At 50.2% G+C, this 16,657-nt stretch overlaps 1 protein-coding gene across 1 annotated transcript in view; it reads right to left on the bottom strand.

Annotated features, from left to right (window-relative positions):
• SLC13A2 (solute carrier family 13 member 2) overlaps positions 1-12,777 on the bottom strand; it is a 28,946-nt gene extending 16,169 nt beyond the window's left edge. The window contains exon 1 of the mRNA XM_083715159.1: positions 12,456-12,777. Within this exon, the coding sequence (XP_083571285.1) occupies positions 12,456-12,548 (93 nt within the window). The 5' untranslated portion in view covers positions 12,549-12,777. The remainder of the gene's footprint in view (positions 1-12,455) is intronic.
• Between the last annotated feature and the right edge of the window lie 3,880 nt (positions 12,778-16,657).

Below are 16,657 nucleotides of genomic sequence, written 5' to 3'. Positions count from 1 at the left end.
TGACTAAGCCACTTCTGGCGAACCAGAGCAGCGAACGGAAACGCCGTTTACTTTCCTGCCGGAGCGGTACCTATTTATCTACTTGCACTTTGACGTGCTTTCGAACTGCTACGTTGGCAGGAACAGGGACCGAGCAACGGGAGCTCACCCCATCGCGGGGATTCGAACCGCCAAGCTTGTGATCGGCAAGTCCTAGGCTCTGTGGTTTAACCCACAGCGCCACCAGCATCCCTAATAAACTCAGTACATGCCATCTATAGGGGGCGGGGATGTAAGCTGCTTCAGGATTCTCAGAATTTAATCTTGACAGAAATGAGAACTGTTACCAAAGGAACCAAGGTCCAAAATTAATGTTACTGGATATTTTGGGGGCACATTGTCAAAAGCAGTGCTTTTTTTCTAAAAAAAGAAAAATGTTTAGCGTTTTCCTACTCATATTGAAATTCTGGCCCTCAATGAGGCCAAACTTAGATTCACAAAATGTTTAGCGGTATGTACCCCCCAGGAAAAAAAGCACCGGTCAAAAGAATTGGTCTCAAATATGATCTGGGCAGCACAAATCGTCATCGCAACTCAATGGAAAACAGCCCAAAATATTACACTGACCATTTGGTAGCACTCACTTGGGAATATTGTTGTTCTTATTTCCACCACTACAATTCTATGACTCTATTTATTATTATTTATCTGAATTTATATACCACCCTTTAGCCAAAGATTGTCCAGACAGAGGTCATTATATAAGGCGACCCGGGCAGTTTCTTTGCCAAAGCCAGGCTGAAACCCCAAATGAAATCGATCTAGAAAATCAATTTCTGCCAACAGCACCTGGATCTGGTCATTACAAAACGATAATGGAGAAAATCACACAAAGATTGCAATTTCGGTGAGGACATTTCTTTGTGACATGCACAGTGGGACCATCTTTTTCAAGATAACTGTTGGCACAAGCCTGGCAAATCTGGAACTTGATAATCAGATAACACCGATATTCTTCACTTGGACTTTGTTATTCTAACCCGCGTGCAACTGTGCTCATTCTATGTTCCTGTTTTATCGTTTTGTTTTTCATCCTTTACTTTTCACCTGTTGACATAACCGTTCTCTCTGTTTTATATGTGCCTGTTTTATCGTTTTGTTTTTCATCCTTTACTTTTCACCTGTTGACATAACTGTTCTCTCTGTTTCATATACAATATAAAATGATTTTTTTAAAAAAAAAAAAATTACAAAAAAAGTGGGGAGAGGAAGGGAGTTTTGCAACGGGTCCATGTTTGTATCAGTGTCTGGGAGAGAAGAAGCAGCAGGAGATTTTGCAAGGTAAGACACTTTGCAGAGCCAGGATGGCATAGTGGTTAGAGTGTTGGCCTAGGGCCTGGGAGATCAGGGTTCAAATTCCCACTCAGCCGCGAAGCTCTCGCTGGGTGTGACCAATGCACACTCTATTTAAGACTTCCCCCAAAGGAACCCGGGAACTATAGTTTACCTCTCACAGAGCTACCATTCCCAGTACCTTTGGGGGTGAAAGTTCCCAGGATTCTTGTGGGAGGAGTTGAATATGAATACAAGTGCTTGAAATGTGTAGAGTTGGGCTTCTTGGCTATTACCCCCTGATTATAAATGTGTGTGGCCAATTTGGCCTGCAGGTGGTGATCTTGCTGCACCTAAAATAAATAACTGGGGAGTCCCTGAAATGGCCCAGAAATTGGGGGTGGGGGTTAAAGAGAAGGGTTTTCTTTCTGCCAGACAGGAGATAAACAACGCACTCAGATTTCTGTTGTAGACCACCTTTTCTGTGATTTAGGTATGATGTATCTGGGGGGTGGTCTTGGGTTATACCCATTCTGTGATGTATGTTTGATGTATGGAGGGGTGGTCTTGAGTTCCAGGGCAGGGAATTTAAAATATCTATATAAGGGCAGGGACACCTTTGTTCTGGGTCCTCCTCCTTTCCTGTGTGTGAGGGGAGCACCCTGTTGCAACAGATAAATAAAGATCAGGCTTCCTAGCTGCTTTGCTTCTCAATATTCTCTGGTTGGCTTCTTATTTTCTCTGACCGATGGAGAACCTACAAAGGACTCTATAAGGGCTCCTGTGTCCCCCATAAGGGAATAAGGGCAGATTTTTGTTTATTACACTTTCTTTCTTTCTTTCTTTCTTTCTTTCTTTCTTTCTTTCTTTCTTTCTTGGGCGCCACATTCACAACAACCCTGCAAGGTAGAGTGAGTCCCCTTCTTGGCAAATGAGAGGGTGTGGCTTTCCTGAGGATGTCATGCTCTGCTTGAAGGGGGGGTGGCAGAGAGAAGGAAGTTGCCAGCTCTCTCTGTTTTCAGCTGTGCCTCAGATTCCACTCCCCCCCCCCCCCGAAAGGCTTGACTGCATAATTTGTTTTTAAGGTTTGTAGCTGGAGATTGTGTCAACAACGCAGAGCATGAGCGAGAAAACTCTTGCCTCAAGGTCCACTTTCCTTCCCAGGGAATTTTCCGGGGGCCGCATGCCTGGTGTGGGTAGGGCTGCAGACAAGCACAGGTAAAGCAATGGATGGCCTGACTCGGTCCTGCATTCCTTGCCCTCATTCAAGCCACGCAAAAGTCCAAGGTCTCTATACATACTATTGCAGGAATTTATGTACAGGTTGGGGGGGTTGCCCTCCAGCAGATATCATGCACATGCAGCCCACTACCAAAACCAGCACAATCACTTTTGTGACTTTTGTGATTTGTCCCCACAAAACACTTCATCACAGTTCCTTCCTATCTATTCAAAGAGACTTTGCAGCACAACACCAAATGTTAGAATTCACTGATAAATGTATCTATGTACTGGGTCACTGGGAAAACTTCAGAAATTCCTATAGACAGGTGAGCTCAGCTACTCAGCAGCCCCTCTGCCTGAGTGATAATCCCTGGCATCCTGATACCTGAGTGCCAGACAGGTAGCCATTCCAGAAATACCAAACCCAGATGAAGACAAAAGGGTGGGATGAACTTGGCTGGGAAACAGGGAAATGTAAAGATCTCTTTTGTTCCACTTGATGATGGGTGTTTGGTGGAGGGCAAGGGGAACCATGGGGCAGGGTCCAGGATGCTCAGATTTCTGCCACCAGACCTCCTCTTTCATGATGTAACTGTGAGGTATGAGTGATGTGGTTGGGGGGGGGGGTAACATGGGGATTAGCAGCTAATAAAAGTTTGGGGCTTCCATCTTGTTCCACCTGGTGGCAGGTGGGAGATCTGTCGCGACAGTCTTCAACCACGACCAAGCCTCCTGGCTGCTGTTTTGCTCTGGTATTCCTGGCTGGTGTCCTTGTTTTTTGTCCAAGGGAGCCCTCAGATACAATACAACCCATCCCTCTGTTTCTCCACCCAGGTTATTATTACAGAAGCTCAAGAATTCACCATTGCAAGCAGGAGGAGCGCTCAGGGAGAGCGTGGAGCAGGATTGCGGGGCTTGGAAAGAAGATTGGAGCCCTTCAGGCAGGAGGGGCTATGGGGGGGGCTGGGTGGTCAGAGGCAGCAGCACTTCTGAGCACGAATTGCTGGAAACTGCAGAAGGAGAGAGTTGCTCTTGCACCCAGATATCCTGCTTGTGACCACTTCGGTGGCCACTGTGAGGACAGGATGCTTCTCTAGTTAAGTTCCCATTGGCCTGATCCTGGGGGGTGGAGCATGAGGCACCTAATCTTAGGGTCATGGGTTCAAGTCTCACCACGTTGGGCAAAGATTCCTGCATTTCAGGGGGTTGGACTAGATGACCCTCGTGGTCTCTTCCACCTACGATTCCTTGGTTCTTGGCTTAAGGTGAGTCCCAATGGCCAGCTACCCACACGTAGCTGGGAAGAGAGGAAAGGTGGACAAGGCTGCTTGCCTGTTGTTGCTGGTCATGTTCTGGTTTCTTTTGACGAGGAAGGATGGGCCTCTCATCTCTATGAACATCATGATCAGGGCGGTGGGCCCATCTAACCCAGCATTGTGTTCTCACAGTGGCCAAATACCTCCAAATAATCCAGATACACTATCTCTGGACCTGGAGGTTCCATCGGAATGTAATAAGAGCACTGCACTCACAGTGGCCAATCAGGTTCCCCAGAAATAAGCCCACAAGCAGCATCCGAGTGCAACAGTATGCTCCAATTGTTGTTCCCATTAATAATAATAAGAATAATAAATTTTATTTATATCACACCTTCCCTGCCAAAACCGGGCTCGGAGCAGCTAACATCAAATATATGACACATTACCATAAAATCAAGCCATCAGTTAAAACACATCTTAAAATCAAGTCAGAATCAAAGTGAAATCCAATCAGATGGCAACCCGCAAAATAGGAATGAGGACCTTAAATGCTCACCAGGCCTAACCGTTTATACTTATCTCAGATGAGCCTGTGAGAAAGGTTGGGGGGCCACTTTTATGCCAAGTTCTTATAAGGAGAGAGGGGGAGTCAGATTGGACCCCAGCCAAAGGCCTGGTGGAATAGCTCCATCTTGCAGGCCCTGTGGAAAGATGCCAAATCCCACAGTGACAAAGCGGTCCACCAGGCCGGGGCCACAGCCGAAAAGGCCTTGACCCTGGTTGAGGCCAGTCTTATTTCCTTGAGGCCCAGGACCTCCAAGATGTTACTATCTTGTATTCAGAGGTAGACTGCCACTGGACATGGAGGTTCTGCTATCACAATGGACCTCCTTAAGAAGAACCTAGATGGATCAGGTCAGTGGTCCACCTAGTCCAGCCTCCTGTTCCTACAGTGGCCAACCGGGTGCCCCCAAGGGAAATCCACAAGCACAAGAGCAACATTCTCCTCTCTTGCGGTTTCTAGGAACTGGTATTCTGAGACCTCTGGAACAAGACAGATCCAGCCCTTTCTTTGGGCTGTGGACCATGAAGCCTCTTTTGTTTCTCTAAATTGTTGTGCTCTCTGCCTTGGCTCGGGATCTGCTTCCTGGGTAGCAACAGAGCGAGAGACAGGTTAAGAACTTCCTGAAACCAACAGCCTCTTATCAGCCACATCATCCCCATTAATCTCTGTTTTCCTCCTCCTCAGCTGACTTCAGCACAATGCTCTGTTTTATTGCCCATTCTGCGGCATGAGCGTGCTGCCAAGGGCAGAAGAGTTCACTGCCCGCCCGGCAGGGTTGGTGTTTCTCCTCCCCTGTTGCCACCCGAGATGGGTCTCTTGCTGGAAGAAAACCCTGAGGGCCGACCGATGCCAAATGCCGTCGAGGCTAAACAGCCACAGAATCATAGAATTGTAGGTCTGGAAGTGTCTAACCTGCTGAAATGCAGAAATTGCAACTAAGGAATCTTTGACAGATGGTCGTCCTCAGTTAAAAATTGTCCAAGGAAAGCAAGACCCCCACTTTCCAAGGGAGTCCGTTTCACTGCTGAAAAGCTCTCACCATTAGAAAGTTCCTTTTTTTGGTAATTTGACTCCACTGCAGCCAGAGGCAGTGTAGTGCAGTGGTTAGAGTGTTGGAATAGGAGCTGGGAGAGACCAGGGTTCAAATCCTCCCGCTCTGTCATGTTGGGTGGGCCTTGGGCCTCAGTCGCTGCCTTTCAGCCTAACCTACCTCACAGGGCTGTTGTGAGGATTAAACAAGGCCCTAAACGGCCCAGTATCCCTGAAGGAGCGTCTCCATGCCGGGACATGTTCAGCCCGGACACAGAGGTCCAGCTCTGAGGGCCCTTCTCGTGGTTCCCTCACTGCAAGAAGTGAGGCTACAGGGAACCAGGTAGAACACCCTCCCACCAGATGTCAAAGAGATAAACAACTCTCTGACATTTAGAAGACATCTGAAGGCAGCCCTGTTCAGGGAAGTTTTTAATGTTTGACGTTTTATCGTGTTTTTAATCTGTTGGAAGCTGCCCAGAGTGGCTGGGGAACCCCAGTCAGATGGGTGGGGTACAGATAATAAATTATTATTATTATTATTATTATTATTATTATTATTATTATTATTAGGGGAGTACCATGTATGTCACCTTAAAGCTCCCTGGAGAAAAAGCTGTGATATAAATGCAATCGATAATCACACAATCATAGACTTGTAGGGTTGGGAGGGACCCCAACGGTCATCTAGTCAAACCCCCTGCAATGCAACAGCAACAGATACAGTAAATGGAAACGGAATTGGATTCCCCCCCCTCACTTCAAAGGATATTACAGGTGGTCCTATCCTGAGAGGGGGCCACTTTGCCTCTAGGAAAGAAGGTTGGAGGCGTTCCTTGGCTGAGGGCCATGCATAGGCGCCGACTCCATGGGGCCTGAGGGGGCCCGAGCCCCCTCAAAAATTCGTTTGGGGGGGCTCTGCCCCCCAATAATTTAAGAAAATTATTAGTTATATTATGCTTTGTAAAATCACAAAATTATGTTGGTATTTTTTATTTTCCTTGTTTGACGATAGTTACCTTTTAAAATACATTCAGTAATGAGTTAAAACAAAGCCACTCCCGATCTAGAGAGGGGGTGGGGTTGCGGGCTCTCGACCCATCAACAATCTCGTGGGGCTGGCGAGAAGCGGGGATTCCCCCTAGCTCATTAATATTCACCGCCCACGGCAGCAGCCAATCGGCTGCCGCAAAGGGCGGGCCCTCACAGGTTCACTTAAGGTCGGGGCAGCCCGGGGGCTCGCCCCTTTCGTTCCCCCAGCAGCAGCGGTTTGGAGGTCTTGGGCCCCCCCAATATTTTTTATAAGTCGGTATGGGCCGCCGCCCCCCCAATATTTTTTATAAGTCGGTATGGGCCCCCGCCCCCCCAATATTTTTTATAAGTCGGCGCCCCTGGGGCCATGGTATTTAAGCAGGCTTGCAAGTGGATTTTAATTGTGTCTCGTGGACGTGGTTTAGGATGCACTGCCTGGCTGTTTTCGCCCTCTTGTTTGGCGAGTTTAATTGGCTCAAGGCAGAAACAACTTTCGCTGATTTACACAACCTCATTTATGGTCCATCACTGCTTTATGGCTGCTTTATCAGCTTGGCAGATGCAGCCTGTGGTGGATGAGTAATGAGCAGTTCTGGGTTTGCTTTTAAAACGGGACTGTTTACTCTGCCTTGTGCAAAACCTGCTTTTCGCTATGACAAGGGCAATCAGAATAAGGGCCACTAACTGACTGCTGATTCAGGACTTTAAATTGTGCTTTTACATCAAATTTCTGCGTATACTGTAATGTTTTATGGTTGCTATGGCCATCGGCTAACGCGAATAAAGTTTTTTCTGTCTCTCTTTTTGCTATGTCAAGAGGCAAAAGAAAACCTCCCTTGCTGGGAGATCCAGGACCAACAAAAGGAAGGACTCTTTTCACACAGCATGGTGTTAAACTTTGGAACTCCCTGCCACAGGAAGAACCTCATCTTGTGGCTCCCTTTTTAATTGTCTTTTTCTAAATTGTTCATCAACAATTTAGGGCTAGCAGCACATCTCTGGGGTCTCAGTGAGAAGCCATCTCTTTGGGTTATTATTTTTTTTAAAAAAAACTAGACGTGTTGAGGATATTTCACCTTGGCTCTTCTGTATGCCAGGGGCTCTAACACCGAGCTAAGGTCCTTCAATACCCCCAGGTACTTCCTCTTGAAACCAGCCCTTTATCTGAACTCATGAGGACTAGAATCTTACTTTAGTTCTAGGAAAAGGCCCACTGCTCAGTGGCAGAGCTCCAACTTTGCGTACGGAAGGTCCCAAGTTCAGTCCCCGGTGGCATCTTCAAGTAGGGCCAGCGAAGAAAGACTCTCTTCCTGAAAACCCAGGGCGCTGCTGCCAGCCAGAGTCTGCAATACTGAGCGGAGTGGACCAAGGGTCTGGCTTGGAATAAGGCCACTTCCTCAGTCCCTATCTGAATCAGACCTTAACTCAGAACCATAAGGACCAGAATCTGGACTTGAGTTGGGGCGGGGCAGAGGAGAACCTGCAGGTAATAAAGGACAAAAGTTCTGGGCCAATTGCTGGCATGGAAACAGGAGATCAGGTTAGTCACGGACTCTTCTGGTCTCCTTGGAGCAAAGAGGCGAACTCTGGCCCCTTAAAGTGTAACTTCTGTCTGCCCAGCCGCTGCCCTCTTGACCCCTGCCAGGGGTCAAAGCATCTCAGGCTTAAAAATTGATAGACAGTTCTCCCACGCTCCCTCGTCACCTTCTTTGTGGGTTGAAATAGACCATGCAGAACTTTGATTTAAGGAGGGCCATCGCCCAGTTGCAGAACACCTGCCTTGCATGCAGAAGGTTCGACCCCTGATAGCCTGCCCAGGTAGGACTGGGGAGAGCGCTCGTGTGAAACCCTGAAGCAGGCATAGGCAAACTCGGCCCTCCAGATGTTTTGGGACTACAACTCACATCATCCCTAGCTAACAGGACCAGGGGTCAGGGATGATGGGAGTTGTAGTCCCAAAACATCTGGAGGGTCGAGTTTGCCTATGTCTGCCCTGGAGGGTCAGTTCAGACAGTACTGAGCAAGACAGACCAGTGGCTCTGACTCGGTATAAAGCAGATTCCTAGTTAAACCAGACCCATGAGGACCAGAAACTTAGAATCAAAGAATCGCAGAGTTGGAAGGGATCCCAAGGATCATCTAGTCCAACCCCCTGCAATGCAGGAATATGCAGCTGTCCTTTATGGGGATCGAACCTGCAACCTTGGCATTATTCAGCAGCATGCTCTCACCAACTGAGCTATCCAGGCTTTAGGAGGGTGAATAAGAGCTTTATGCTAGAGCACCTGTCTGGCATGCAGAAGGCCCCAGATTCAACTCTCAACAGCATCTCCAAGCAGGACTACTGAAATCTCTCATCTGAAAGCCTAGGGAGTCGCTGCCGGTCAGTGTAGGCAATGCTGAGGTAGACGGACCAATTGCCAGATTCGGCCTTAAGCCATTTCCTATGTTCCTATTGAAACCATCCATTTATCCAGAACCATGAGGACTAGAATCTTACTGTGTTTCTAGTGGGATGAACCAGACATCTGTGCTAGAGCATTCACAAAGGCTCCAGGTTCAATCCCTGATGGCATCTCCAGGTAGGGCTGGGGGGAGACCCCTGACTGAAATCCTGGGGAGCTGCTGCCCGTCTGTGCAGACAATACTGGTACCTAAGAACATAAGCAGAGCCTGCTGGATCAGAGCAGTGGCCCATCTAGTCCAGCCTCCTGTCCTCATAGTGGCCAACCAGATACCCCAATAGGAGACCCCAGGACCCAAGCATAAAAGCCACTCTCTGCTCCTACAGTTTCCAGCAACTGGTATTCAGAAGCAGAGCTGTTCTGGCTAGCAATCCTCAACAGCCTCTCCTCTTCCATGAATTTGTCCAATCCTCTTTTAAAGCCATCCAAGCTGATGGCCATCACTGCCTCCTGTGGCAGGGAGTTCCACAGTTTAACAATGCTCCATGAGAACGACACACCTTCCTTTCACCTTCCCCAAATCTATAATCTAAATCATGGGTCGGCAAACGAAAGCCTGGGGGCTGGATCCGGCCCAATTGCCTTCTAAATCCGGCCCGTGGACCAGCGTGTTTTAACATGAGTAGAATGTGTCCTTTTATTTAAAATGCAACTCTGGGTTATTTGTGGGGCATAGGAATCCGTTCATTTTTTCCTCCAAAATATAGTCCGGCCCCCCACAAGGTCTGTGGGACAGTAGACCAGCCCTCTGCTGAAAAAGTTTGCTGACCCCTGATCTAGATGGACCCCTGGTCAGACTCTGTGTGAGGCAGATTCCAATGTTCCTGAGGGCCAATTTGGGGAGGTGGGAAAAGCATCTCTGCTCTGTAGCTCAGCACTGAAGAAGCTTCCCAAAGTGGGGGTGTCGTGCTTTCAGAAAGATTCAGGTGATCATCTCAGAGGGTGAGAAAGAAGCCACAGCTTCTGGAGTGTGGTCTAGTGGTTAGGGGTGTCAAACTGAGACCTGGGAGACCAGGGTCCCCAATCTCTGCTCCTGGGACCTTCCTATCCAAAGGTCAGGATTTTGCAGTGGGTCGGGAGTGTCCTCCCCCAAATCAAGGCTTGGCCCATCTGGCTCAGGGAACCTTCTCTCCGGTCCATTTGCCCAGCATTCATTTCTTTTGACACCTTCCCTGCGGCCAGAGTCCCTTCACACCTGGAGGCAGTGGCGTAGCGTGGGTTGTCAGCACCCGGGGCAAGGCAAGTAATTTGCACCTCCTAACCCATGGATTTGCGCCCCCTAACCCGTGGATTTGCGCCCCCTAACCCTAACTCCCAGGTGTTGCGCCCGGTGCGGCTGGCCCCCCCTGCACCCCCACGATACGCCACAGCCTGGAGGGCTAGACGAGGAGTGAGCTGGAAGGGGTCCAGGCAGGAAACTCAGCGTCCAGAATGGGAGCTGGCTGCCGTTTAGCTCCAGGGACAGGCTGCTTATGTAATTGGGAAACGGGCATGAAGGCAGCGGCAGCAGCAGAGTTCGACAGAAGGAGGTGGTCCTGCTAAAAATGCCGTCCTGTGCCCAAATTGCTCCTCTCTGCTCCAGATCCCTGAGGACTAGACTCTTGCAAGGGGTGGGGTTTTAAAGGAAAGGACCACAGCTCCGTGACAAAGTACCTGCTTCGCCTGCAGAGGGTCCCAGGGGCAGTCGCTGGTGGCAGGGAGTGCCTGGGGAAAGCTGTCGCCGGCTGGAGAGCTGCTGCCAGCCAGTGCAAGCACCACTGGGTGGGAAACAAATGTCTGATTTGTGTGTTCTTTGGCGGTTGGACTAGATGACCCTTGGGTCCCAACTCTACCATTCTATGATTCTTAGCATACTACAGTTCCCAGGATTCCTTAATGGGAGGCGATCATCTGCTACCAATGAATGGTGTAGTTTATCTTCTTCAAAACAGCTGGGTTTTACCTGCTTTTCCTGGCATCAAGCTATTTTCCCTTTCCTCACCAAAAGCCTCTTAACTTTTCTCTACTTCTCTCTGAAGGTTCCAGCATAGGAAGCTGCCTACCCGGGAATGAGGCAGTGACTCTTTGAGGAGAATACCTGGCGTTGTTCCCAGCACTGCCATTGGGGATTGGACCTGGGACACCCTCCTTCATGCCAAACCGGTGCTCAGCACCACTCAGCACCACAGCCCTTCCCTCAAAGAGGCGCTTTGGACTGGAGCAGGTTGTGGGAGATGGTTCCACAGATGCCGGGGGGGGGGTGCAATTTGAAAGGCTCCTGCAGCTGCCAGACTTTCTCCCTGGATCCCCCTTGGAGCTTGCAATATGAAGGCCACTGCATGCAAAGCCTCCGTGTTGCATTCCAAGGCACACAGAAACCCGGGCTTGACTTTAAACTGTGGAACTCCCTGCCACAAGAGGCAGGGATGGTCACCAACTTGGATGGCTTTAGAAGAGGACTGGGCAAATCCACGGAGGAAGAGAAAACTAGTGCTTCCATTTCTCCCACTTCATATAGACTCCTAATAGAGGTGGAAGGGACCCCAAAGTTCACCTAGTCCAACCCTCTGCAATGTAAGAATCACAACTAAAGACACTTTGCTCCACCTTCAGGGCTCTTCCACCTTGTTGGTTCCCATTGCATTTAGATTCCCCCCCGCTGTGGCCATCAGGTTAGAACAGGGGTAGGCAACCTAAGGCCTGTGGGCTGGATGCGGCCCAATCACCTTCTCAATTCGGCCCACAGACAGTCCGGATGTTTTTACATGAGTAGAATGTGTGCTTTTATTTAAAATGCATCTCTGGGTTATTTGTGGGGCATAGGAATTGGCTCATTTCCCATATATATACAGAGAGAGAGAGAGAGAGAGAGAGAGAGAGAGAGAGAGTGTCTAGCCCACCACAAGGTCTGAGGGATGGTGGACCGGCCCAAGGCTGAAAAATGTTGCTGACCCCTGGGTTAGAAGATGCTTGGAGGACCTCCAATTTCTGTTATTAGGATAAATTACCTGTCACATCTGCCTTCTGTACAGCGCAACACCAACAGGGACTTATCAGCAGCGTCCCCAGCAGTCGCTCCTCCTGCTGAAGAGGCAAGCTGCTTTTCAGGTGCCACAATTTGAGGTGGCTCGCCTCTTCAGCGTGTTCCGGAAACGGCAAAGGAAACATTGCTTCTTGGGGACATGGTGTTCTCTCTCTATTGTTATTGCCGTCTTTGGGGACCGCCTGGAAGATGGGGGGGGGGTGTTCCCTCTGCAAAGGGACTGTGGTGTCACAACTGTGACCCCCCCCCCATTTTTCCTCTGGAAGCGAAACCCTGTGCAGCTCAACAGCTGATCCTTCACCCTAAGCAGTGCCCATAAAAGAAAATTGTGTCTTGATGGCTTCATTGCTTGGATCCTGCAAGGGAATCTCTCCTTTGTTGGGTGACAGGTGGCCCTCTGTCATGGATGCTTGAGATTCCTTCATTGCTGGGGGTTGGGATAGATGACCCTTGGGGTCCCACCCAGGTCTACCATTCTAGGATTCTGTGAATCCTCGACGACTCTCCTTTTCCATGGCGAGGGGCACAGGACCCAGAGAGCGACTTACCTTGTAAGGTAGGACCAGGGGCAGGGGGAGAAAGAGGAAGGGGGTCAGCAGGACGATCAGGTAGTTCCTGTGCGCCAGAATCTCCCTCCACATGATGATGGGGGACGCTGCCTGCCTGGGGCCGAAAGGAGCTCTCGATCTCGCCTCCGAGGCTTTATAAAGGCTCCGGGGCACCTGGCAGCCGACCTTGGCACCTGAGCGCCCTCCTGCCAAGGAAGAAGAATCAGGAGCTGCTCGAAATCTTCCCAGGGAGAAACTCCTGCGCGCTCGCCAAGTTAACTCTTTGGCAGCCTCCCAGTTCAACGCTCTCCGGCGCACACCTGTGACTCAGGTGCGCGGATCTCGTTCTCCAGGTCGGGCTGGCGAAACCCGCCTCCAAGTTCCCACGCGCGGCAGCCGGCAAGAGCCTTGGCGAGGCAGCGGCGGGGCCTCTTCAGTTTGTGGGCGTCTGCTGGCAGCAACTTCTAGGCCAGACTTGCCGCCCCCAAAAAGTGCCGCCCTCCAGAAGTTTGGGACTGCAGATGCTCCCCGAGACGCATGGGAGGTGTTCCCAAAGATATCGGGAGGCACACCACCAGGCTGGGGGCAGGCTCGATGGGGAGGATGCGCCTATAAGCCGAGTTGCAGCCCCAAAACACACACACACACACACACACACACACAGAGCGCCTTGGCCTGAAACCGTGGAACTCACTGCCACAAGAGGCAGCGGAGGCCTCTTGGAGGACTTTGAAAGAGGATTGGGCAGATTCGTGCGGAAGGAGAAGGCCATCAGTGGCTGTGCTCCTTCCACTGTTGGAGGCAGTGAATGCGGGGGTAAGGAGGGTCTAAATTGCATTTTCACACGTTCAGTTCCATGGTGAACTCCTGAATGCTTTCCAGATGTATGAAACTTGTTTGTTTTGCTTTTTTTAAATTCTGCACGTGTAATTTGGAATAAAAAAATAAAAATGGGCTGCAAGAGGCTTTCTGTACTATTAGTTTTTAGGGGGATCTGTTTTTCTCCTTTTTGCATGCTGTCATTCACTGGAGGGAATCAGCAGCCACTCCCCGCCCCCCCACCCCAGATTAGAGGAGCGACACTGCCAGTAATATTTGCAGAGCCCCTTGCTCTTTCTCCAAAGTCCCCTCCCTGTTTGACAACAACCCTGGGAGGTAGGCAAAGTTCAGATACAGGAATCTGGTCCAACCTCTGCCAACATTAGGCATTTGTATTGGTTCTGCGCCAGTTTAAATTTTGGCCCCATCCACAAAACTTTGGAACTGGAATTGGTCCCCCCCCCCCATCTCCCACAAAGCTACAGTTCCCAGGTTTCTGGGAATGGGTTAAACCAAGTTGTCTGTAATATAGGTAAGGGAGGGAGAGGGAGAGGGCTGTGTTTATTATGGGATGGGTGATGATGCAGAAAATATTATCACAGCATCTGCACACCCTGGTTGGCATAGAATGGCGACCTGCATTCTCCCCTTCACCTACCCACCAATTTAACCTAGAATTAACCTTTCGAGGAAAAATACAATGTTTATTATTATTATTAATTATCTGCTTCATGACCAAGTTATCCAAGCAGGGCACAGTGAGATAAATTGAGATAAAATAGCAAAGATTGCAAACTCAGGAAAACACCAGAAGAGTCTTGCGGGATCTGGCCTGTGGCTCCTCCAGCCCATTCTTCTGCGCTGACAGCAGGCGACCAGATGCCTATTATGGGAAACCTTCAAGCAGGGTCCAAGCACAAGAACCCCCTCTTACGAAGGCAGAGCAGAGCCCTCGTGGCTAGAAAGCATTGAACATAAAAATTTAAAATTTCAGACCAAACCTGCTTTGCAATTTTCTGAATGACTCTGTTATTTTAACTCCCCTTCTGGAAGCACCTCCACCCCCAAGACTAAATTTAAAATAATAGAACTGTAGGGTTGGAAGGGACCCCAAGGGTCATCTAGTCCAACCCCTGCAATGCAAGAATATCGGCTAAAAGGGTCCCATTTTGCAGGCTGGGGTTAAAGGTGGAGCTTCCTGGCTCTGCTTCTGAAGGGCTGCTGCATACACACCATATCTTATCATCCCCCCCAAAAAAAAAAACCAACAACACCCATCCTGGGAACTATAGTTTACTCTGCACTGTGCTACAATTCCCAGCACTTGTTCTTGTTTTGGGGAGGAAGAGCTCCCAATGTACTCAGAGCTTGCCCTGTCATCTGACCTCCCAGTGACTCTATCTGCTCGTGGTGGGAGGAGGTCGAAATTGGGGATTCCCTTTCCTTGTGCTCCTGCTGCAGCCAAGGAAGGTTGAGGATGGGGTTAATCCCCAGAGAAAGACACACCCTTCTCCAACACTTGATCCTCGGGGTGTGGGCGCACGTGCAGAGTGGGGCGGGTGTCGCAAGGCCCTGTGTGCCAACTCCTGGGAGAAGGACAAGGAAGTGAAACACAGCTGCATGCTTTCTCTTGTAAGGAGTGAAACTGAGTACCCAAAGGCAGCCTCCCCTCTCACGGCAACGCCCTGCTCGGCACCTAAAGCGCGTTCAACGCACGCTCAAATAATCCCAGGAACTGTAGCAAACGGTATAGCGGTTTGCCGGCGGCGCCGGGATCCTCTGCGAACGGAGCATCCTCCCGGGCGTCACGACGCCTTCCTTCGCCCCTGCTCAGACCCACCAACTGTCCTGGCTTTACCGGGTCTTCTTGGATCACAGAAGGCAACCCCGGCTACTGTTTTGATCCCAGAATGTCCCGTTTTGGGGTCCAGGGCTCTGGTGCAAGTCCTGGACCAAGAGACACTTCCTCGGATGGTCCTCAGCAGCGTCGCATCAAAGCACTTTCCCGTCCAGAACTGTGGCACGACTCTGCGGATATTTGCCAGAGCGCCAGGCGAGAGCGGGCGAGCAGGGGGTGAGGGTGGGGAGGGCGTGGCAAGAGTGGGTGGGCAGGGGGTGTCCCAAATTTAGTTAGGAAAAGTTGGGGCGTATGTGAGTTTTGTGGCTGAGCAGGAATTTGAACCCTGCTCTCTCCCGGGTCCCTAGTCCAGGCGTCCAACCATCACACCCCACTGGCTCTGTTTTTAAGCCCGGGAGCCGCATTGTCTCACGGGAAATGTTTTGGGGGCCAGGGTCAGGCATGAATGGGCTGGGGGCCAAAGTGGGTGGGGCCAGAGGTAAAAGTAGCAGAGGAACGGATGTGACTCTAACCTTTGTACGTTAGATTATATTTCCAGTCGCTGGAAAGTTAGAGAGGCACATCTCCAGGAACGCAAGAGGCAGGATCACAGCTCAAGGCCGCATTCCATCCAGCAAAAACATTCAAAAGGGGGGCAGAGCAGGGGCGACCGGGGGCGTGGCCTGGAGAGAAGGGATGTGGCTTAGGGAGAGTGCTGAGGTCCAGATTGAAGGGCCTGGGGGGCCAGATTTTACTTCCAGGACTGAGGCTTCCCATCGCAAGACCTCTTTCTCGCTCTCTCTCACTCTCGCTCTCTCTCTCTTTCTTTCTTTCTCTCTCTCTGATCTGATAATTTCCTTATCTGACGCCTTTTGCAACATTATGGTGCAAAGTCAGCACATTATGTAAGATCATAAATCCATTAAAAATATCCCTGTAATAATTAAACCATCAAACTTGTGAGTGTGTGAAAGAGAAAGAGAGATCGCATCCCTTTGCTCTGCTTGGCTGAGGTTCATGTTCCAAAGAGACCTTTCAAGAAGCAAACGGATGGAAGAGGGAGGGAAAGAAAACCTGCCATCCCAAGGGTGAGCAGGAAGCTGGATCCTGTCCAAGGTCATGGATTGTCTGGGGGGGGGTGGCTTTTTGCTTTCGCTCCCCCTCGCCTGCTCCTCTGCAGCCACACCTTGGAAACCACAGAGGCCTCTGCAGCTCGGTTACTGAACAAAGAAATAATAATTAATGTGTCGTAGTGGTGCCAAAGCCATGGGGGTCTGGGCACCCACCATTTTTTTGTGGGTGCCCGGCATCTGCCCCCCACTGCTGCCACACACTGCCTGCTGCCATTACTGGCTGCCACCTGACCTCTGGTGCTCCAGGGTGGCAATGGCAACTAGATCAGGGCTAGCAAACCTCCAAATCTCCTGGTCTGCCCCACAGAGGACCCTAAGGTCCATGAACAACCATAGTTTAGAGGTCCCGGGCCCTAAGGAAGTCAGACTATCCTCCACTAGGGCCAGGGCCTTCTCAGTGATGGATCCAACCT

This window comes from Podarcis gaigeae, assembly GCF_964106915.1.
Source record: "Podarcis gaigeae genome assembly, chromosome: 15".
Taxonomy (NCBI): domain Eukaryota; kingdom Metazoa; phylum Chordata; class Lepidosauria; order Squamata; family Lacertidae; genus Podarcis; species Podarcis gaigeae.
This window is presented reverse-complemented; position numbering and strand designations above follow the sequence as displayed.